Genomic DNA, 22,912 nt, shown 5'->3' with positions numbered 1-22,912 from the left:
ATTATATTTTATTGTAAATTAACAATATTACAAATTCACATTAATCCAGGAATTATTGATCTCATGGCCGCATGAGCCGCAGGCGTCGACACCTGCATGAAGCGGCTGCTGATGTGACTCCAGAATTCTAATTAAAGCCCTTGGCATGCACGATTTGTGGTTTTTGTACACTTGAAAGGGAGCTTGAAAGTAGTAAACATAATTTCTACAGAAATAATTCTAGAAAAATCTTTTATAAAATGAAATTACCTGTGGAATCCAAAAGGCAAAACTAGGAACACCACGCTGCTTCAACCATTTTTAGGTTAACATTCCAAGAACAATTTGACGTTTAGGATCGTTAGTTTTCCGTATGATGTTTCACACGATAGTTGAATGATTTTTGATTAGGAGCATGGTAGAAAATAAAATCTGTCAGTTATTGCATGGTATTCATTTGTGTTGTCTTAATTCAACTGTCTACTTATTGTCATACGGAAATATAATAAAAGTCATTTCAGAATTGGATGATTTTTGTTCAGATGCATGAGGATGCATCATATTCCTTAATAATAATTCAAAATAAGGAATACGAATATTTTCAGCCTTGTGTATTACAAATCATTCAATGTAAGGCTGGAGCTATCGTTCAGTGCAGTTTGTTTTTGTTTTCCTCAGGGAAACTTGCACACCCTTTCCAGACTCATCAAAATGCATATAGAAATATTACCCAATTTGATAAATTTATACCCGGATACTGGGTGTTTTTCGTGACAGAGTGCATATTGTTTTCCTCTAAGGTTCACAACTACATCTACACTAGGGCACCCATACCATTGAGCGTGATAACGTCTATCGACGCTTTGATGTGACGACACATAAAGCGTTCGTATTGCGATGATCGTTCCATCTTTCATAAGGAATGGTACACAAATTATGTCACGCTAAATTTCAACTTTTTTGACCCCCTCCCCCCCCTTTGTCACGTTTTTTGTATGAGTCCTCCGAAATTTGTGTAAGGTTTGTCACACTTGGCTTGACACCACCCCCCCAACCCGGAGCGTGACGTAATTTGTGCATGACCCCTAAGGCAAAATGTATTGCGGCGCTCATTTTAAAACCACATCCAGCGGCGGCGGTAACGCGCAGAAGATATGCGCGCAATTCAAACGCAACGTCAAAATTCAAGTAGGCTTGGATTTTTTCGTTCTTCAAGGACACAAATCTTTCAAATTTGCTAAATCTGAAACATTTGGTGATATTCATAATCACTGCGACGGTATATCGACATTTTCAGATAATCGCATTACGTGGATTTATCTTGCAGAGCACAATATGAATTTCGATAGTCCAGTTCGCAGCGTGTTCATCATATTTATCCAACTCGTCGAGCCTCGTTGGAAAAATGTACGACTCGTGCTGAAAAATAAAAAATCATTTTGCTACTTGTTGCATAAATAACTATTGTGTAACTTCGTTTAAGCGTGAATAGACATGGTAATGATTGATAATTGCAATGATTTCCCGTGTGATGCGAAATCAATGTGATGGATTTTACTAAGGTGGCGCAGATGATTGATGCGTGCCACTAGTCCTCTCTTTTATTCTCCCGCTGTTCTTATGCAGCGCAAATAGTGACGTCACTATTTGCGCTGCATAAGAACAGCGGGAGAATGAAAGAGAGGACTAGTGGCACGCATCAATCATCTGCGCCACCTTAGTAAAATCCATCACATTGATGCGAAATCAGCTGATTAATGTCAAAATTTGTTATAAATAAAAACAACAGCTGCTTGTGCACTGATATCGATTTTACGTTTTTCAAACTAAACTTTTGATAAAATGGTGAAAAATTTATCATTTAGTAATATTTAACTTCAATATTTATTTGTACCTGATAACGACGTGACAAGTGATTGCCTGAGGACCAATCCAATTCGTTAGCAACATGGATTTCGACAGCCCGGACGTGGAGAAGGATTTCCCCGGATTGTACGCATCGGAGACTGGAGGCAAAAGCAAAAAGGACGAAAAAGATTGTAAGTTGCAAAATGCAGTGCGATGAATATTATTCTCTAATTTCAATCTTTTCACAGTCGTTGAAGCGGAACCAGAAAAAGTGAGCAAAAAAGAACTGCTGATTGGCCGCAGGAAGGACAAAAAGGAGAAGAAAACTGCCTACGCTGCCCTGGAAGGGGAAAGCTCTCCAGAGGAGGAATTGGAAACAAAGTAAGACTTATCTCATATAGAGTAGGACGGGACAAGATGCCATTTGAAGTAAAAAATGATGTTCACATTCAACAAAAATCGGTTTACCTTGTCCCGCCTTACCATAACTTGTGTAATCAGGTTTTTCAAATGTTCCTTATTGTTTCTCATTTCAGAAGTCCATCCAAATCTAAAAAATCCAAGGCTTTCAAGTTTCCCTCCAAAAGCAAGGAAAAGCGTGAGAAATCCCGCGAAAAAGAAAAGGACAAACCGGAAACATCAAAAGTAGAAGAAACTAAACAACCAGAAAAGGCAGAAAAAGAAAAGAAGAAAGATAAGGACAAGAAAGAGAAGGACAAAAAGGATAAATCAAAAGATAAGAAAGATAAAAAGTTGAAGCAGAGCAGTGTTAGTGAAGAAGTCTTGGAATTGGGAGATGCTCAACCCATATTTGGTGTATCGCTTGGATTGGCCGTCGAACGGAGTCGTTGTCACGATGGCATCAATCTCCCATTGGTGGTTCGCGATTGCATTGATTATTTACAGGAACACGGTCTACGAAGCGACCAGTTATACAAAGTAGATGCAGTTAAATCGAAGCTTCAACAACTCAAAAAACTATACAACAATCGCGAAGGAAGTTTCGTAAGCGAGTTCGACGTTCCAACGGCCTGTGGACTGTTGAAATTGTTCCTCCGTGAACTTCCTGAACCGATCCTGACCACCGATCTATCGACACGATTCGAAGAAGCTGCCTCCCATTCACAAGTATCCCAACAGGAACAAGAGCTGGTTAGCCTGGTAGACCAGTTGCCCAGCTGTAACAGGACTTTGTTGGCGTGGGTGATTCTTCACTTGGATGCCATCACTCAGAATGAATCCCACACGAAGATGAACGCACAAAACATTGCCATGCTGCTGAGTCCGACGTTGCAGATGTCCCATCGCTTGTTTGTGGCACTGCTTTGCCATTGTAACAATTTGTTTGCCGATACGGAACTACTGAAGTAAGTACGCTACTATTTTATGATTTGGATATTTTAATATTAGTATCATTTCAAACATTAAATTTACGCTTCATATCTGACTGCTCTGTTTTGAGCAACACTATCATTTAAATAAGTTATTGTTTGAAAAATTCCTCAGAATTCCGTATACAAAATCTTGGTGGTGTCTTTATAGATATATCTTGATCTGAACATCTGAAGGAAGCACTGCAGGATGGATTCCTGCAGAAATGTGTTTGAAAAACTTTGTTTTTATTTCGGAAGGAAATAATACTTGAGGAATAATCTTTAAAATAAATTACTTTATCTCCGTACGATATTTTATGGAACTTTGCAAGAAATAATTGAGAAATCTTTAGGGAGAATTCCAAGACAATTGGATAAATTTATAGGAAAATTGCTAAAATACCCTGAGATATTCTTGCATGAATCGCTTACGGATTTTTTAAAAAATTGACTGGTGTATGGAATGAACCCCTTGAGAAATTCCAATTTTCTGAGATAATCTGTTACTTTCCTGTAGGAATCCCAGCCAGAACGTTGAATTTTTCATGGCAAAATATCAAGAGGTTTATCAGGTAAAATTTCTAAAAACATTTTTAAACTCTTTAATGAATGTTCGAATCCTCTGAGCAGAATCTCAAATAGAGAAACTTTAAAGTAGATGGAGTACCGTGTACCTTTTAATTCCGCTCCTAAATGCTTATCTTTGACAGATACGCGTATTTCGACTACCACTTGCAGTCTTCTTCAGTGTCAGTTACTCGTATCCACTAGTGGATACGAGTAACTGACACTGAAGAAGACTGCAAGTGGTAGTCGAAATACGCGTATCTGTCAAAGATAAGCATTTAGGAGCGGAATTAAAAGGTACACGGTACTCCATCTACATTTTTAAAAAAATCTCAGGAAAAATCAAACTTTACTAGTTTTACAAGGAATAAAATAAAGCACACTCTTGGAATTATTCCTGAAATAAACGAAAAGGATTTCCGTGTCTTTCCTGAACAAGTTTGAGAAGGAATACGCGGGGCAATATGGTTATACGGGACAATATGGGCTTCAATTCAATTTGAGCTTGAAAAACAGCTTTTGATCCCCCTGGGCTTGGGATTATATTTTCCAGGGAGCGATGAGTTTTGATAATTGATCGCTGTTGTTAGTAGCTTTGATTAGATGTTGAGTGAATTTCAAAGCAATGGCAACCTTTTTATTACAAAATTTTGTCTTCTGACCTTAAGATTCTGGTTAAGCTACTGCATAGTACGGCTATCACTCATCAAAATTACTTTCACTTCGGGAAAATATAATTTCAAACTGGCGAGAAGGTTACAAACTGAGGGTGGGTTAGGAGCACAGTCAGACCCTTGAATGTGCAATGTGGGGTAGTAATTGGGAATGCCATTGACGGTTTGTAATCATCTCCGAGGTTTTTGAAATCCAACAGGGCGCGTGCACCGGGTTGCGGATAGGAGCAAAGGGCGATCAATAGCATCTACTTAAAATAATAGAGCAAAAAGCCGTTCCATGATTAGGTAATGTTAAGCGATCTTCTATGGTGTTCTAGTACTATAAAATTCTTCGCTCACTGGGAATTCTGGCCTTGATAATATCCATAGCGATAAAAACATAAAATAATACCTAATAATTAATAAGTAGAATGTAGCTTCATTATAGTAATAAACGGAATAAAATCAATCTTCTATACTTGACAAGGTTTTGAAGACAATCAATGAATGAAAGAACTACCTATTAGAAAAGCCACATCAGCTAAGGCTATACATATACAAATGTTGGTCATAGGGTCATGGCGAGCATTCGGTATGTATGTCTATGACTGATTCTTATCTAATAGGGGCACTAGAAGACCACGCGGACAATTTCGAAACAAATTATTTTTATACATCGGTCTTATGATCCGAAAGGCTCAGCTATGCTGTAATGTCATTTTTAAGCTATTAATTAATGCTGTTTAATTGTTTATTATTCTAACAAAACTACATAATTACTCATTACTAATCACTGTTCCTATATTCTCTCTTTCTCACCTTCTTATCTGTTGCATGATTATGATCATTACTAATATAATGCATGAGCAAGCACAATAAGAATAATTTCAGAATTGTAAGCAGTCAATGGATAACTGGATAGAATAGCTTAGAAAAGAGTGCTCAAAACAGAATAATTCTGGTCAGGGAAGTATTAACATCATGAGTAAGTAACACATTTCATTTTAATAATATCAAATATTTTTATATAAATCAGCATCGCCAATCAGTGAACTGAATTATAATTTTATATCTGTACATAATAAAAACAGATAAAGTTTGTAAAGTTGTCACCATCGATTGAATTGCGTTCTTTATAGTAAGGTTCAATCATTATCAAAAGCTCCTAAAGCGTCGCATCGTGCCATCAGCAGTTCTTAGCATCACTCTCATATTGTTATTACTTTGTTGTTCATTAAATTTCTATAAAGCAATCAGCTCATTCTTTCTTACTTGTACAATTGTTTGGAATTTTAATAAATCAAACCAAACTTCAAAACTCAAATTAACTTGCTCTCAGCACATTTACATTTTGCAGCATGAATTGCATTACTGTGTCAAGTCTTCTCCAATTTCCTATACCCTACCCCAACCCTTCCTATCATTTCCGATGGTGTTCAAGTGGTCCGCATAGACTATAACGGCCATTACCTATCCCTGTCCCCGGCTTTGGACTGACTTGCGCTCTCATTGCCCCACCAAACGCTGCAAAATGAAAATGAAAATGAAAAACAGCTTTTGAACCCGATAACCTTAGGACTCTATAAAGGCAGCGTTAACTAGCCACCACTATAAAAAGCGCGCAAAAAATTGATTTTATGCTTCAAATATTCGCGAAAATATAAAAGTTTATTTTACTACGAAAATCTTATAAGTTTTTGAATACAGAAATAAACTTTGCATTAAGTTTTGTCTATTTTATTGTGATTTTTTCTCGGCAGTTCGTTCTTCCATTATTAATGAAGCATATTGTGCTCAAATTTGTATAGATTCTGAAACAGTATGGTCATAGCCGGTCAAAGCTACCTTATCACGAAAACAGACAAAGGTGTCGTCCATAATTGACGTAGGGGGGGTTTGTGACGCTTTGTGACGAGGGGGAGTGATGGGGTCTCAACTAGCGGACGTAGCATTGTGAATCATGTCGGTAAAAAGAGTAACGCTGAAAAAATGACAAACAGTTTCTTATCAAACTTTTGTGTTCGACTTAATAAACAAAGTTATTAAATGGTGATTTAAAACATAAGATTGAAAATTTTCTAAGAAATGTAAAATTTTCCTAATAAATGCAATCAAACAGTATAAAATCTGTTTTAAATAGTGATGTGAATATTAAACAAACTGAAAGCTTAGTTAATTCAAAATCAATGCTTTATCGACTTGGTACACATTGTTTTCTTATGTGTTAGGAAATCAATCGTTTATTCATATTTTCTGATGGAGCTTTAATTCTTTAAATAATACAATATGCTCATTTAGACAAATAACAACGTTATTATAGTAAAATAAGATATTTATTCAGTAAATTATGCGCTCAATGATGCAGGAGATCTCTACTCAATCAACTCATTGATATGTTTCGATATATATAGATGTTCTTGATGGAACAGTCTGGCTAATAATAGTGAGGACATCAAATTGGAGTGTTGTCGAAGTTCAGTTTTAGTTTTCCAAATCACTCGGTAATTCAACGAAACAGCATTTTTATTATTTCATTGTTTTAGTATGAGTTTTATTACATAACTTCCATTGTGGGGAACGGTAAAGAATTGAAATATTAATAAGGATGATTGTATGTAGATCGTTAAGAAACTTTCCAAATATTAAAATTGTTATTATTTCTCTATCTGGTCTCTGTTTGCTAAATGGATTTGAATTCAAATAATAATGACGAAGATCCATGCCATTTTGTTTTGCATGTTCAGTGAAATCTGTTTCCATGAAAATAAAAATCCTCTATTTATTTATTTGAAACACATCAACAGGCAAATTGTAACCCCAATGATGTCTAAAATATATATAGATCAATCAGAAGACAAAAACTTAACAAAAGTAACAAACAATCAAGAGATAAAGCTTAAACTATACTCTTCGTTCGTCAAAAAATGATGGAACGTACGAGAGAACAATAGAGTGATTTTAGACAGTAAATATCGGAGAAATTCTTGGTGATTCTAAAGATGAATCCCAAAGTCGTTGACGCTTTAACCATCATTCCATTCAGCGAGCACCAACTGGCGAAACGATCGAGTTGCTGGTGTAGGTATAAACAGTCGGCAACAGAGCATATCCGTAAAAATATGTTCAGGTCGTCTGCATACGATAAGCGGGGGCCTTTGATAACGAGATGAACGTCGTTGAAGTAAAATCAGTGGTCCCAGGTGACTTCCTTGTGGTACACCGGATGTAGCGTGAAAACTGTCAGAACTGCAATCGCCTATCACAACTCTTAGCTGTCGATTGGTTAGGTAAGAGCCGTACCAGCTCAGAAGATTACCGCAGACGCCAAATCTGTAAAGTTTGGCAATAGCAATACACCCGATTCTGTTTTTGCACGGGGGATGCGTACCGTGCAAAAAAAGTATTCAGTTCAAAATTTCAAAAACCGTGTAAAAAAAGTAACACCATTTCTCGACGTTTCATGCAAAAATAAGGTTTTGACCGAAAAAAATGTATGGAAACTTTTTTTTGCACGGCCGTGTAAAAAAATCCGTGAAAAACAGAATTGGGTGTATCGTGATTCAATAGACCATTTCCGTCAGACCTTACCCCCTATTTTTATATTTTTCTACGAAAGACAATAATTTTTAATGATTATTGACGCTTCCAGATCTAATTTATATGCACTCCTGATTTTATTATAAATTTTTGAAAAATTGAGAATTTACCACATTTTGGGTAGTGCGGCACAGTTGTTTCAACCCTGTGGGTAAACAAAGTGGAGATTTTTCCACAACTTTCAATCATACCCCTGCGTTGAGTGTTTGTAGATATGACGAAATGTCAATGTCAAATCAAGCACACGAAACGACACGACAAAATGGAGAAATTTGAGATTCACAACGGCCAGCAATTCTGTTGCTTATGTCGTCATGTTCGCTTATGTTCCGGAACCATAAGACCATACATTCTTCCCCGTTTTACCACTATCATAGGTCTCCCCGAAAAATCCTCGACCACAACATATATCCCCTTCATCTTCCCGCCGGAAGCCTCTGCCGTGTTCCGCGAAAGTTCTCGAGAAGGGTTCTGCTCCCCTTCGGCCCTGTGCCCGGCGGCAATCTGGGGATGAAGATATCACCTTGCGACAGCATACTGTTTGAATTACTAGATTCCAATGGAAGCTGCAGGAATCCAAACAGGACCTCTTCTTCCGGATTTCAGCAAAATCTTCGCAACCTCAGCCAACCACAAAACCGAGCATGAGTAAGCGGAGCACCACAGCAGCCACAGGCGATGGAGATGAAAAGGATACCCACCGTTGTCATGAAGGATTTCATTGTGCTGGATCTCTTCTCTCGATGGAAAGTGCTCGAGCGCACATAATAACCTTACAAATTCCGGTGGAGGAACCAAAGTAAAAAAAAAATTGACGACCAGCAGAAGCACCGAGATGGTTTCCGGAATGGGTTTGTTGATTTCAGCCACGGTGGAAGTGGCGGATGAAAACATAAATAAAGGTATCTGTCATGATTGACTCGAATCAGCTGATCAAATATTCACCACAACGTGGAGAAAAAATCATAGGAGAAAAAGGGGTCGGATAAATATCGGAGAGAAATAAATTGTATGGGACCGTGGGGCGTACAGTCGTGCCGCCAGTTTTTCATTGTTTTTCAATAGTTAGGGGCTTCAAAATATATGGGTTCCTTGGGAAAGTTTGTTCAGTAAATTGACAGAAAGCATACAAGCCATTGAAAAAAATTCACGGAAATGGTCTATTTGTCAAAAGCGGCCGACAGGTCAGTATATATAGCGTCAGTTTGCACGCGAGCGATCATACTGTCGGCAATGAAAGTGGTGAAGCACAGTAGGTTAGTGGTTGTGCTTGGGTGACAAAACGTCGAAAGACAAAACGTCGAATCCTAAAACGTCGAATGCCAAAACGTCGAAAAGACAAAACGTCGAAGGGACAAAACGTCGAAGGGACAAAACGTCGAACGGACAAAATGTCGAAAAGAAAAAAATCAAGGAAAGAAAATTTCTTGAAAGAATGATTTTTTTTCCGAAAGAATAAATAATTCATTATGTGACAAACGTTATTCATAGCACATTTCAAGCGGGTGCTAGAATAAGGGCGTGAGTCGCATGATCGATTTCTCTTCATCGATACTCTCTTCTGTGAATAAAGATGACAAGATGCGGGTTTGTTAGCATTTTTTCACTCCAGGACGCTAGGCAGCGATGCAATCTTGCGTCATGAGGTAAACAAATGCTGACAAACTTCCCTGACTAGATAGCGTTCGTGAGTCAAGCCAAGTTTCTGTTAATGTCGAAGCAGGAATCCGACACGGCCATTCGGTATTTGTTTACGCGCGAGTGCATACCGCCGACATTCTGGTAGTAGATAACGATGTCTTTATTCCGCCAGGAGACGGTAATATTTCTGGAAGGTACGTGTGCATCAGACATTGATTGAGAGCTAACATAAGTGGAGTAAATTAATTAAATCATTACGCGTGGTAAAGTTGGACAAATTATGGGTGAAATTATGAAAAAAACCACGTGCTCGGCTGGGATTTGAACCCAGGACTCTTGTATGCTAGACGAGCGCTTTACCAACTAAGCTACCGAGCCACTTGGTGACCCAATAACTGAGTTGGTTACAAGTTTAGAATTCAAATCCCTACAGACCACGCGGACCCCTTTCATAACCCATATCCATCCATCTCATGTTACTACACACGCGGGCAGAGTGAGAGCGATTTGTTTAGTGTTGAAACTGTTTGCTGTTGAGTACTCGCCATTATTAAGTGGTTGGAAGACCCTCAACCCACTACCGAAAGCAGGGCCGGAACGACTATGGAGGACGACAGCGGCAGGGGCTGGACTGCGTCGGAGGGATTGAGGGCTTCCATATGGCTTTCTACGGTGCGTTCCGGGTGTCCGTGAGTAAGTGTTGAAGAAGCATCACTAGCGTCGGTCGAGTCCAAAATACTGAAATATGGAACCGCATCAGGCATCGGGAAAGCGGAAACTTGAGTGTACTTGTCTAGCAGAACAGACTGGAAGATCTCTGAACCACATCTAGCTACAGGGCCAGAACGACTGTGAAGAACGCTGGCTGGAAAAGACCGGACTGAGCTAGAGGATTCAGAGACTTCCAAAAATCTGGCTGCACTGCGTCCTGGTTGTGAGCTTGACGTAAAACTGCGTTTCACTCGATGTTCTGTTGTCGTCGGAGTAGATTGATAGTTTGGGTTAGTGATCCTTTATAGAGAGATAAGCGGAAGTAAAATGAAATGATTTGGCAACAGACCAGCAGTGGTGATGTTGCTCGGCGTCGAGAATAATATTGTAACACGGACATGACTTCCTCATTGCTATGAAGTGTATTTTGTTTCATTATAGATCTTTGAGCTACATATCAAAACTAATAAACAGCCGAAAAAATCAAAAACTAAAAATCGCATTGACAAAAATTCAAAAAGTAAAACATTTCATTTTTTTGCTTCATGCAAAATTACTTTTACCGAAATAATTTCAAGCGGATTACATTACTCTTCAAGAAAAGTTCAAAACAAACATAACGCATGTTCGTTTGGCTCACACTTTGACAGGTCTCGCTGCTCGATTGGCTCACACTTTGACAGAAATGTCAGCTTCCGCGAATCTCTCTTATAAAGGATTTCTAGTTTGGGTTTAGCTGGATGGAATACTGGGTTCCAGTATCGATGTTATTGTGATCGACAAGATCAGAAGGAGAACTGGAATATTGGAGCTGATCAGGCAGAGAATTGCTACAAAAGCATGCGTACTTGCCTGCCATATTCAATATACATTATAAAATATTTTAAACACTTACTCATCACCACTGTTGGCCTCATCAATCCGAATAAAGTTTTTCACTTTTTTGTACAATTTCAGCTGTGAACTTGTTTTAGATATTCATTGTAACATCATCAAAAGTACTATAAATTTAATTTATCCTGTATACAATGCATACCAAAATTGTATAACATAAACAAGTAAAAAAAATGTTTAAACTGTTTTTAAAATGATTTTCAAGCGCTACGGTTTATCAAACTATTATTCGTCAGACTATCCTGACGTTTCAGTCAGTAGACGATAGATTAATATCAATCTTTGTTTAAAATTTCTGGATTTAATGTTTTGTTGTAGCCCTATCGCTGAGAAAAACAAATAAAAAAATAAAAGGGGGGAGGGGTCTTTGAAATGCTACGTATTTTCCAAGGAGCGTATCAGCATTTGTGACTAAATGCTACGAAGGGGGAGGGGGTGTAAAAAATTGATGAAAAAATGCTACGTCATTTATGGACGGCTCCAACCAATACATGTCATTTTTGCAGTTGCGTTACAATATCATCACCGTATGATTCTGAGCGATACCAGAATTTTATAACTGGTTAAAGTTATTTGAATGTCAATGTTTGTAAAATGAAGTTCTGAGAACCATGATTTAACCCTCTAATACCCAACCCCTTTAGACTTAAGAATTTTGTGTATTTTTTCGTAGCTCGGTTATCAAAATGATTTTATTTTTGGCTTAAACTTTGAGTCATAACACGCATATAAGAAAAGTTTTTTACGACTTTTGACATTTTTTTGTATTTTTGAAAATTGTTTTCTTATGTAACCTACAAACGCCTGGGATTTATATAACGTGTAATATAAAAAATCGTACCTTTTATATTTTTCTACTATCAACCTATAACAGAAGAAGAGCTTGGTGGTTAAAATAATTTCAAACCTGTTTTTTTCCGTTAGTTACACGGAAAATAAAAATACTTCCAGAAAAATATTATAAAACATATTTTTAAAAGCGTTGTAAAAACTTGAATTTTTATTATTGCCAAAAAACAGTAATCAGAAGAGGCTTCAAGAAAAAATTAAAAAGGATAGGGATGTTCAAAAATAAAAATCAAAAACCAAAATTCATATGATAATAAATCTTCGAGCTGTTTAGTAGAATACCTATAAGTAGATGAAAAAACCCGAATTTAGTACTATACCATTTAATTCCACTAGAGTTTGTATCCTTCGACAGATACGCGTATTTCGACCTCAGCTGTGAGGCCGTCTTCAGTGTCGTGTACTATCATTCTATCAGTCGAGTCTAGTGCACGACACTGTAGCTGCAAAACCAACATGGCTGCCAAAACGAATGACGGGCTACTTAGCCTGAATGCTTTTCTCTTCCAACATTAGCCATTTTTATAAGCTAATTCTATGAAAGTAAATTTGAAGGTAGATGTACTTGAGACAATAATTTTCAGTTATTATCTTTTAGCATGACATTCTACAATACCTTCAATTATCTTTGATTGTTTCTTTTGTTCTAAAACTCACCAATTTCAAATGCCTGAAGCAACTTGGTTTAATATTATGACTTAATTGTATTACCATACTTCCATTCATAAGTGTTATAGAGAATTCGAAAAAATCCATAGCAAACCCATAATTAGTCCAACTAAGTTTTGATTTTTGTTAAGTTACTTCAACAGAATACGAAAATCATGTCTGAAATATGATTTGTTATAATTTTTCCTTTTTATTTTTATTTAATTTAAAAAAAATTGTATTGTTGAATTTGTACTTCGATTTCTACCAAAACACTAGTTTTTTTGATTTTCCGGGACAAGCTAAGATTTTTGTCCCGAATCCCGGGACGAGCAAAATGGGCGGGAAATGAACACTCTATCCAGGATCTTTTCGTAATGGAAATTTCCTTGACTTCCCTGGGCATAAAGTATAATCGTACCTGTCACACGATATAAGAATGCCAAAAAAGGAACTTTCGCAAAGAAAGCTCTCAGTTAATAACTGTGGAAGTGCTCATAAGAACACTAAGCTGAGTAGCCGGCTCTGCCCCAGTGAGGACGTTAATGCCAAGAAGAAGAAGAAGAAGCTATCAGATTCGACGAGACACTTCTAAGTTTTTTTTTTGGATCCTCACCATAGACTTCATTTTTTTGCTGAAACTTTGTTTATTTTATGGGAACCTAACTATTAATAACAAATTTGGGACTTAAGCACAATTGTGGGATACCTTGGCCGTTAACGGGTTAAATTCTTTCTATAAATTAGTCCTTTATAATTATATTCATTACGCAGCTTGAAAAGTGATCCAATTCTCTGATTTTTTTTCTGCAATAACTGATCAATCTTGAAAATGATAATTCTAATAAGCAAATTAAAAATGATAACAATGAATGGTTATATGTATGGTCAAGTTTTCCTACGTCTGCTGTTCAGGTACCTACTCGCTAAAATGACTTGATGACTTGTTAAGAAATGTTTATTATGTACTTCTCAGTCATTACGTTTTGGTTTGCAGACGGATGATCAATGAAGCGATTCAAAAAACATAAAATATCGCTTTTTTCAAGATTGTTCGCCAAGTATTGCGTATAGGTGATAGACGTAAAATAATTTATTATCTTACTGCTTTGTATTTCAGATATGTTCCTCCAATCACTGCATCAAGTCCCAATTTGCCGGAAACACCGGACGAAATTTCAATAGAGTTGAGAAAACAGGAAAGTCTACTGGCACAAATACACGCTGAAATGAATGCGGGATTTGTATCGAAGAAACGAGAGGAGCAACTATGGGAAGTGCAACGAATCATTACACAACTCAACGTAAGAAGCTGCCAATGCAGATGATGGCTGACCATGACCTATTTTCAATCGTTTATCTTTATTCGTTTCAGAGAAAACTCAAATCTTTCGAGAAGAAATCTGATGGCGCTCAGAAAAGTTTAGACGATACTGTTGATGGTGATATCTCGATTGATCTGAATAAAGCAAAGCTGTCCTGTTCGGAGGATGAATCGTCCATCAAAACGGTGGCCGGTATATCAACGGAATCGGCCACAAACACTGAGACGAAAAATACTCCTCACGAGACGCCCGAAGACTCGGCATTAATTGAACAAAAAATCAGTGAAATTGAATCACCTGAGCACGCAAAACCGGAGCAAACTTCGACCGTTACTTCCACCAACGCCGAACCCGCTAAAATAAGTGACAAAGTTGCCGTTACCGACAATGGATTTATGCTGCTCCCAGAGAACCATCCCGACTATCTGCTACTCATCCGTTTACAGCTGGAAAACCAAGAACTGTTGAACTGGAAGGCACAGCTGCAGGCCCGTATCAATGCAGAACGTGCAGAAATTGTCCGCATGAAGCGATTGTTGGTCACTGATAACGGAGTAGCGCCCCACGGTCCGAGCAGTTTAGATTGCACTGTCAGTGATAATGACGATTACGAACGTTTGGTGACTCATTATGCCAAGGAAAATGCTCTACTAGAGCAGAAGCGACAAATGCTAGCGAAAGAGATATTTGAAGAAAGCAAAGCTTTGATTCAGATGCAAGTAGATCTCGCTTTAAATCGTTATAAAATTTAAACCGCTGTCTGTTGAATTGAATGCAGTCTTCTCTCTATTTAGGATTAAGCATGTCATAATGATTTGTGTAATACGATGTAAATAATATATATTAATGAATAATAAATGTATCCAGTTATTCGTGAACCACCGTATATATGTTTTTTTTTGCATAATCAATGTAGTCGGTATCAGACAAACTTAACCCTCTGTTCCCCAATGTAGAACAAGTGATCCCCCGCGTATACATAAAAAAATGAAAATATCTATATATATTGATTAGTATTGGTTCGATTATTCATTATTAAGACTATCATTTATTTTTATAGAAATTATAAACTTAACCTTCAGATTGTCGCGCTATTGTACTTAGTACAACAGTTGTGATTTATATACTATGTTTTTGTAACACGGATATCTATCTACACCAAACAAAAATGTATTCCTCAAAAATCTTCTTAAGAACAATACTCGACAGTTTTTGTTTACAGTATGGCCCTTCATTATGCGGCAAAATCAACAAATATACAAAACATGGGGTCTTCAGTAAAATTGTTGTGGAGGAGGAGCGCTATCTGATGGTACCCCATTTAATTCGGAATTTGACCGCTAGGTGGCACTAGTGGGCATGGAGCTTTTACTTTTGTTTTGCAGATATTTCAGGATCCTGACCTTTTCGAAAGATGGCATCTTCGACAAAGTTGATGCGTAGCTCAAGGGTTATCATTATTTTATCTAATCTTGAACTTCAAAGATTAAACAAAGAAAGAATTTGAGCTACTGAACAATTCTGCCGAAGATGCCATCTTTCTACTTGGTCAAGATCCTGAGATCTTCAGAACAAATGTTACATGCTCACTAGCATGTAACTCACTTGAGCTACTTACAAATTTGCCGAAGACGCCATCTTTCGAAATAGTCAGGCTCTTGGGATATTCGCAAAACCAAGGGTGTTGTACAAAGTACAACGCGCGACTACTCGCGTCACAAAAATTAGCGCGACGACCGAAAGGTCAAGTACAGTCTCACTTACTCGATAGAGAACCATAGTAAAAGTTGTTTTCCATGGGTAACTCGATTGTCCCTTCAATATATTGTTATGGAGGGTTGACTTTATATGAAAATGGTCATAAACAAGTTTTTTTTATTTGTGCATCTAAACATTTTTCGTAATGTGAAAAGAAAAACTATACCGTGGTCAAACATTCTCATGCACTCTTTTTTCAACTGGTATAATTTTACTAAGTGTATTGCATCTTAAATTTGGAAAAATTAATAGGCAAAAACTAAAATTTATTTAAAAATGCGTCCGATAAGTGCGTCATATTTTTCGTTCCTTAGTGAATGTGGTAAATATTGTTAATCTTTTTTTTTGTGAAAATATTGTGCTGTTTTACTACGTAATTATCAATAACAGTCAGTAATATTCTTTTATCAAAGAATTGATGTCGAAATTTTCGTATTTATAAGGGTTAAGACATATGTTTGTATGAAAATCTTGTGCGTCAAGTTAGGCTCACAATTTTCCTTATTTTTTGTTGCACACAATATTGGATCGATATTAAAAAAAAAAAAAACAAATATTTAAGGTGATTGCATTAAAAAAATTCGTCTGCAGGATAACCCAATGCTTTATGTAATCACATGTAAAGGGCAATCAATAAATTACGTAACGTTTGTAGGGAGTTGGGGGGAGGGGGGTTAAAAAAAAGCAACGATTTATACAAAAATTTCAAGTTTTCCATACAAAAATATGTGGACAAGGGGGAGAGGGGTTGAACATGTTTCAACGGAGCTTAAATAAATCACGTCAGAAGGCGAGGTGTTGGTTAAATGATCGGTTTTATAAAATGTATACATTAACATGTGTCTATTATGTACGTGACGCGAAAAACATACCATTTTCTACAACAACCCCGCCCATCCGCCCTAGGCCACACTTTTCATATGCAACTTTTAAAAAAATGTATGAATCGACACATCCTGACTCCATATACACTGATAAAAATCCACACGCTCGATCTGTGTGTTTAAAATTATGGATCGATTCATGAACGTCCATATCGATTTGCTATGATTTTATTGCAAACTTCGTGTGTGTTACACATTAAATTCCTTTGTTTTGCTTCATGGATTGATTCATCAACCGACAACAGGGATTCCATATATTTTCCACATAAGTTCCCGAAGCTTTCTCTTCAGATTCGTATGTGTCAACCTATGGACGCATAGATTATCACTCCAACACGGATTCAGTGTGTTTTGCTTATGGTTATCTTGTGTCATAATCATTATGCTCAAGTTGGTCGATTCATTGATATGCGCAATGAGATTGTTATGATGAAATCCATGAGCTATGCTATCGATTTCCATGTTCAAAGCTTCTAAATTGTTTGTGATCAACCCATGGGATGCATAGTGAACTGAATTACGGTTGGACCTCGTGTCGAACGACAGTCATCATCATGCTTCCAAAGAGAAGAAGCAAATTTTGAAGCTGAAAGTGTTAGATGACAATTTGTGGATTCGATTTTTCTTTTATTAGTCAAGTTGACCGATATACGAGAATTCTAACTTTCTATTAGAAAACATTGATTATTATGTATAGTTTAGTAGAAAAATCGAATTCCACTAACAGATTTTCCTGGCTTTCAGTTTCGAAAAAAATGAAATATGCTTATCCCTGGCTTCCCAAATTATGGATTTGCGGCGCCCCGTTTATTGCTGGCTCACGGGTTTGAAAAAAAAAAATCAAGAGAGCTTGCGACAAGTAGAGGAGCCTCGGATCCATATTTTGGGGAGCAAAAGTTCTTCTACCAAATTTCTTCTTTCAGTCCCATGACATTTATGTTCTATCACACATGACTATCTAAAGCTACTACATTTCGGATTCAATAAGCAAATCAGTTGGTTTTCATGATTTAATATTTGGAAATTCATGTTTGTTTCACATGACAACCTAATGTTGATACACATGTTATTATACCGTGAAATCAATGATGAAATCCTTATGGCTACCACACTCAAATCATGTGGTTTTCCTCATTGCGCAAATCTATAAGTAAAACACACGACCTTGACGTGTAGATTTTTCTCAGTGTATGGTTCTCGATCGTTTTCGAGGCCCATAGAAAAAGCAGTGTGTCGTGAGGAGGGTGAAATTCAAGCGTGTGCTAGAATAAGGGCGTAAGTCGCATGGTCGATATCTCTTCATCGATCCTCTAATCTGTGAATAATGGTGACAAGATGCGGGATTGTTAGCATTTTTCACTTCAGACCGCTTGACAGCGATGCAATCTTGCGTCCTGAGATGGAAAAATTCTGACAAACCCACATCTTGTTACCTTTATTCACAAAAGCGGAATCCTCTGTTTTTTATGTAATTACTTCAAAAATTTCTCGTATAGATTTTATCCTTCAATTGTCCCTCAAATTTCTTCCAAGTAGTTTTTTTTTCTTGATCTCTTTGGGAATTTCTCATGCCTTCATATTTTATCATTATTATTTTTTTAGTTTTTGTTAAGTCTCTAAATTAAAGTCATCAAAATTTGTATTGCCTATTGGGACGTATGTTCCAGTGGAATTAAAACACAGTATTTAATTAATAAACGAAATAAACGATTGTATTAAACGAAACGATGTTTACACAGCGAGAGCACATTTTACTTTGAAGGAAATAAGATGGCGGTTCTTGCGTTACGCTTTGCTGCTGCAGCTTTGGGGTTGCCACCGCTGCTGCAAGTGTAGAGATGTGCACGAGCGTCGTACACAGCATAGGGGTGGCACGAAAGTTGTCTCTCCAATACTCCTCCTCAACCTTTGTTGCCACCGCTTGCAGACAAACCCATCATCTCCGAAAACTTCCTTTGCTTGATCGTACCAAGGGGCTTCGTCAGAACATCCGCTGCCATATCTTCCGTTGGACAATACTGCAGCTTGAGAATCCCGTCATGGCACAATTCCCGCACGTAGTTCTCACGCGTCTCAATATGCTTTAAGCGCCGAGTGGTTCGCTCCGAGCTAGCAAATGTGATGCAGCTTTGGTTATCCTCCATCACTTTCACAGGTACGTCGTATGGTTCACCAAGATCGTCTAACAACTTCAGAAGCCATACTAGTTCCTGGCTCGCTTCACTCAACGCCACGTACTCCGATTCCATCGAAGACAACGTGATACTCGATTGCTTTCGACTGCACCAAGATATCGCACCACCAGCATACAGGTACACAAAACCAGTGGTCGACTTCCTGGAACGGATATCACCAGCCCAATCCGCATGAGAAAATCCGACCAGATCGCCACCAGAATTACTGTACTGCAAACGCCAATCACTTGTCGCTTTTAAATAGCGAACGACACGCTTCGCTGCTACCCAGTCCGCCTCGGTAGGTGCACTAACTTTACGTCCGAGTATCGTTATGGCTACCACACTCAAATCATGTGGTTTTCCTTGAACGTGATACTCGATTGCTTTCGACTGCACCAAGATATCGCACCACCAGCATACAGGTACACAAAACCAGTGGTCGACTTCCTGGAACGGATATCACCAGCCCAATCTGCATCAGAAAATCCGACCAGATCGCCACCAGAATTACTGTACTGCAAACGCCAATCACTTGTCGCTTTTAAATAGCGAACGACACGCTTCGCTGCTTCCCAGTCCGCCTCGTTAGGTGCACTAACTTTACGTCCGAGTATCGACGCACTAACAGCTATATCTGGCCGAGCACAAACCGCTATGTACAGCAAGGCGCCAACGAGGCTGCGATACTTTTTCCCATCACTTAAAGCACTGCTTTTGTCCTCTTCTTTCACGTATCCGGCGTCCATCGGAGTCTTCGCACCTTTGGCATCACGAAGTCCGAATTTTTCGACAACACTGTTAATGTATCCTTTCAAGGACAAACTATATCCATTTGGTTCCTTCTGTACTTCCATGCCAAGAAAGTAACTCAAATCACCGAGATCTGTCATGTCAAAGTACTTCTTCAACTGTTTGTACACCACTTCTATTTCGGAATTGTCCACACAACCGACGAGAATATCATCCACATAGACCAGCAGGTACACAATCTTCCCATTCACTTTCTTCGTGTACAAACAGGAATCCGTTGAGCTTTGCTTGAAGCCCATGCTTTTCAACACTGTATCAAGTCGCTTGTTCCAGCATCTTGCAGACTGCTTGAGTCCGTAAATACTCCTCCTCAAACGACACACCATGTGCTCCTTACCTTTCACCACGTGACCGGGTGGCTGCGCCATGTACAACTCCTCATCAAGTTGGCCGTGCAAGTAGGCGGTTTTCACATCAAAATGTTTGAGTGTCATTCGCTTTCTACTTGCCATCGCCAACAGAAGCCGAAAAGTCGAGTGTGTGGTAACCGGAGCAAATACCTCGTCGTAATCTTCGCCGAATTTCTGAGAGAAACCCTGCGCTACCAAACGCGCCTTGTGCTTCACCACCTGTCCAGCTGCATTCCGTTTGAGCTTGAACACCCAGCGGCAACCAACAGGCTTCCGTCCTTCAGGTAGGTCGACGAGATCCCATGTTCCATTTTGCGAATGGGATTTCAGCTCATCCAGCATGGCTGATTTCCACTCTTGTTTCTGCTTACAGGCCAGCGCTTCCTTAAGGTTTTTCGGTTCTACTTCACCGGCCACAGTTCCAGCGACGAATATTTCTTCAATCAGCCTGCTCGGAGGAATTCCTTTCGTTGAACGCTGCGAACGACGAGGAAACTCATCGGCCGAAAGATTGTCATCGGCACTACCATACAACGACGAATTCAAATCGACTTCAGACCCCACACTATTAACGTCCGAAAAATCATCATTTTCTTCTTCCAGATCCGACTCACAATCAGGCTCAGTGGGAGGCGACGACAGAGACACTTCAAACACTCCTCCTGTCGCTGCAGGTTCCGCGCGGACGGCTTCTTTTACACAACACAGTTCAAGAAATTTTGCATCTCTGCTGATGGTAATATGGCCCGTTGCACATTCAAGAAGCGATATGCCTTTCGACCCTCCTCATAGCCAACAAACACTAACTTCACGGATTTCGCATCAAGAGTCTTCCTTTTCTTTTTCGGAACATGCACGTATGCCTCACTACCGAAGATTTTCAGATGGCTATACGATGGCTTCTTCTTGCTCCAAAACTCGTACGGCGTACTCACGATCGACGACGACGGGCAGCGATTCTGCAAATAATTTGCAGTATTGATCGCCTCACCCCAGCCAGATTCAACCGCATTTCTCCAAGCCAGATTCAACCAACATGCAACGCATCATCTCCTTGAGGTAACGATTTTTCCTTTCAGCCACGCCGTTCTGTTGCGGCGAATACGGGGCTGACATCTGCTGAACGATACCATTGTCCGCGAAAAACTTCCTCAACGCACTTCCGGAAAACTCGCCGCCCTCATCGGAACGGATACACTTGGGAAAACGGCCAAACTGATTCTTCATCATGTTGCAGTACTCATGAATTTTCGATTCCGCGTCGGACTTGTGCTGCAGCAAATACACTACCGAATACCGACTGTAATCGTCCACTAGCACAATGTAATACCGATTTCCCCGCGGCGTAGCAACTTCCATCGGACCTCCCAAGTCACAATGGACAAGTTCACCAACTTCACTGGCTCGGCTCATCTTCCCTTCGAAACAGGGACCACATACCGACGAGACGTTACACTGATTTATTTCTAAACCATGTCCAAGTTTCTCACGCGCTATTCTCATTACAGCCTTCGAATCGCGGTGCCCCAGACGACGATGCCACAGGTGTTCGCACTTATCACTGTGCTTCACTTCGGTATGAAGCGCCTTGTCAGGAAATTGCTTCAAATGGTAAAGGCCACCATTCCGTTGGCCAACCAACACAACTTCACTCCCTTTAAGCACCTTGCATCCGGACTTCTCGAACAACACAGTGAGTCCAAGGTCTGCAATCTTGCCCACCGAGAGCAAATTGCCAGCGAGCGACGGCACATGGAAAACGTTTCCGAGATTCACCTTCACTCGAGCACCTTCACTGTTCACGCAAGAAATCTGTCCGGAACCAGCACCAGTCGATTTCACGATGTTTCCATCGGCCAAGCAAATAGACGCTTCCCTAGACTCAAGTTTCCCAAGGAAAGAGGCGTCGTTCGTCATGTGGGAGGTGGCACCAGAATCAAGATACCAAACACCTTTTTCACCAACACTCCCAGCAGCCAAACACATTTCGAATTCCTTTTTACACTCGGCAGCCACAGAAACTTTCTCTTTTTCTTGCCGATCTTGGGCAAGCTTCCGGCAATCACAACGGAAGTGTCCTTCTTTCTTGCAGTAGTGGCACACTTTGTCTTTTGCCACCTTCTGCTTCACACTATTCGGCTTATTCTTCCTAGCCGGCTCAGTCACAAACACTTTCTCACGTTCGGGACTCTTCTCCATACGACGACGACCTTCATCCAAGAGCTTACCCTTGACGAAATCGACCGTGAGATCGTCATCCGGCCGGCTTTCGAGGGCAGTGATCAGGCCATCATACGACGATGGAAGACTGGACAGCATCTGGACACCAGCTTCCGCACGACGTGAATCTTGCTGGAAAGAGACGCTCGCTCATGGTAGTTCCGCAGAGCATCCCACATTTCCTTCGCCGTCGTCTTCTGCACCACGTGGATCAGCTGTGTGTCTTCCAAGGCCAATCCCACCAATGCCTGCGCCTTCTCATCGTTTGAGATCCAGGTCGCATCAGCATTTTCAGGCTTCGGATCGGTCACAACACTTAGCACCTTCTCCCGCGTCAACAGAAGCCGCATCTTGAACTTCCAGATGGCATAATTCTGGTCGTTCAGCTTCTCAATCGAAACTTTGGTGTCGGCCATTTTGTTCCCGGCACTGTACACTTTACTGTCCTCGATTAAATCGGAATTCACGAATCGCAACGAACCACTCAATTAAATTACCGCACTTTCACGCAACTGGGCCCATGACCTATTGGGACGTATGTTCCAGTGGAATTAAAACACAGTATTTAATTAATAAACGAAATAAACGATTGTATTAAACGAAACGATGTTTACACAGCGAGAGC

General features: G+C 39.4%; 1 protein-coding gene across 1 annotated transcript; it reads left to right on the top strand.

Moving 5' to 3' along the window:
- Positions 1-1,743: 1,743 nt before the first annotated feature.
- On the top strand, positions 1,744-14,974 carry LOC5573578 (ralA-binding protein 1). The gene is made up of 5 exons (XM_001654662.2): positions 1,744-2,018; positions 2,076-2,208; positions 2,364-3,194; positions 13,884-14,067; positions 14,139-14,974. The coding sequence occupies exons 1-5, from the start codon at positions 1,928-1,930 to the stop codon at positions 14,838-14,840; spliced, it is 1,941 nt and encodes a 646-aa protein (XP_001654712.2). The 5' UTR covers positions 1,744-1,927; the 3' UTR covers positions 14,841-14,974.
- The last annotated feature ends 7,938 nt before the right edge of the window (positions 14,975-22,912 follow it).

Source organism: Aedes aegypti, chromosome 3 (assembly GCF_002204515.2).
Source record: "Aedes aegypti strain LVP_AGWG chromosome 3, AaegL5.0 Primary Assembly, whole genome shotgun sequence".
In the NCBI taxonomy this organism is placed as follows: domain Eukaryota; kingdom Metazoa; phylum Arthropoda; class Insecta; order Diptera; family Culicidae; genus Aedes; species Aedes aegypti.
This window is presented reverse-complemented; position numbering and strand designations above follow the sequence as displayed.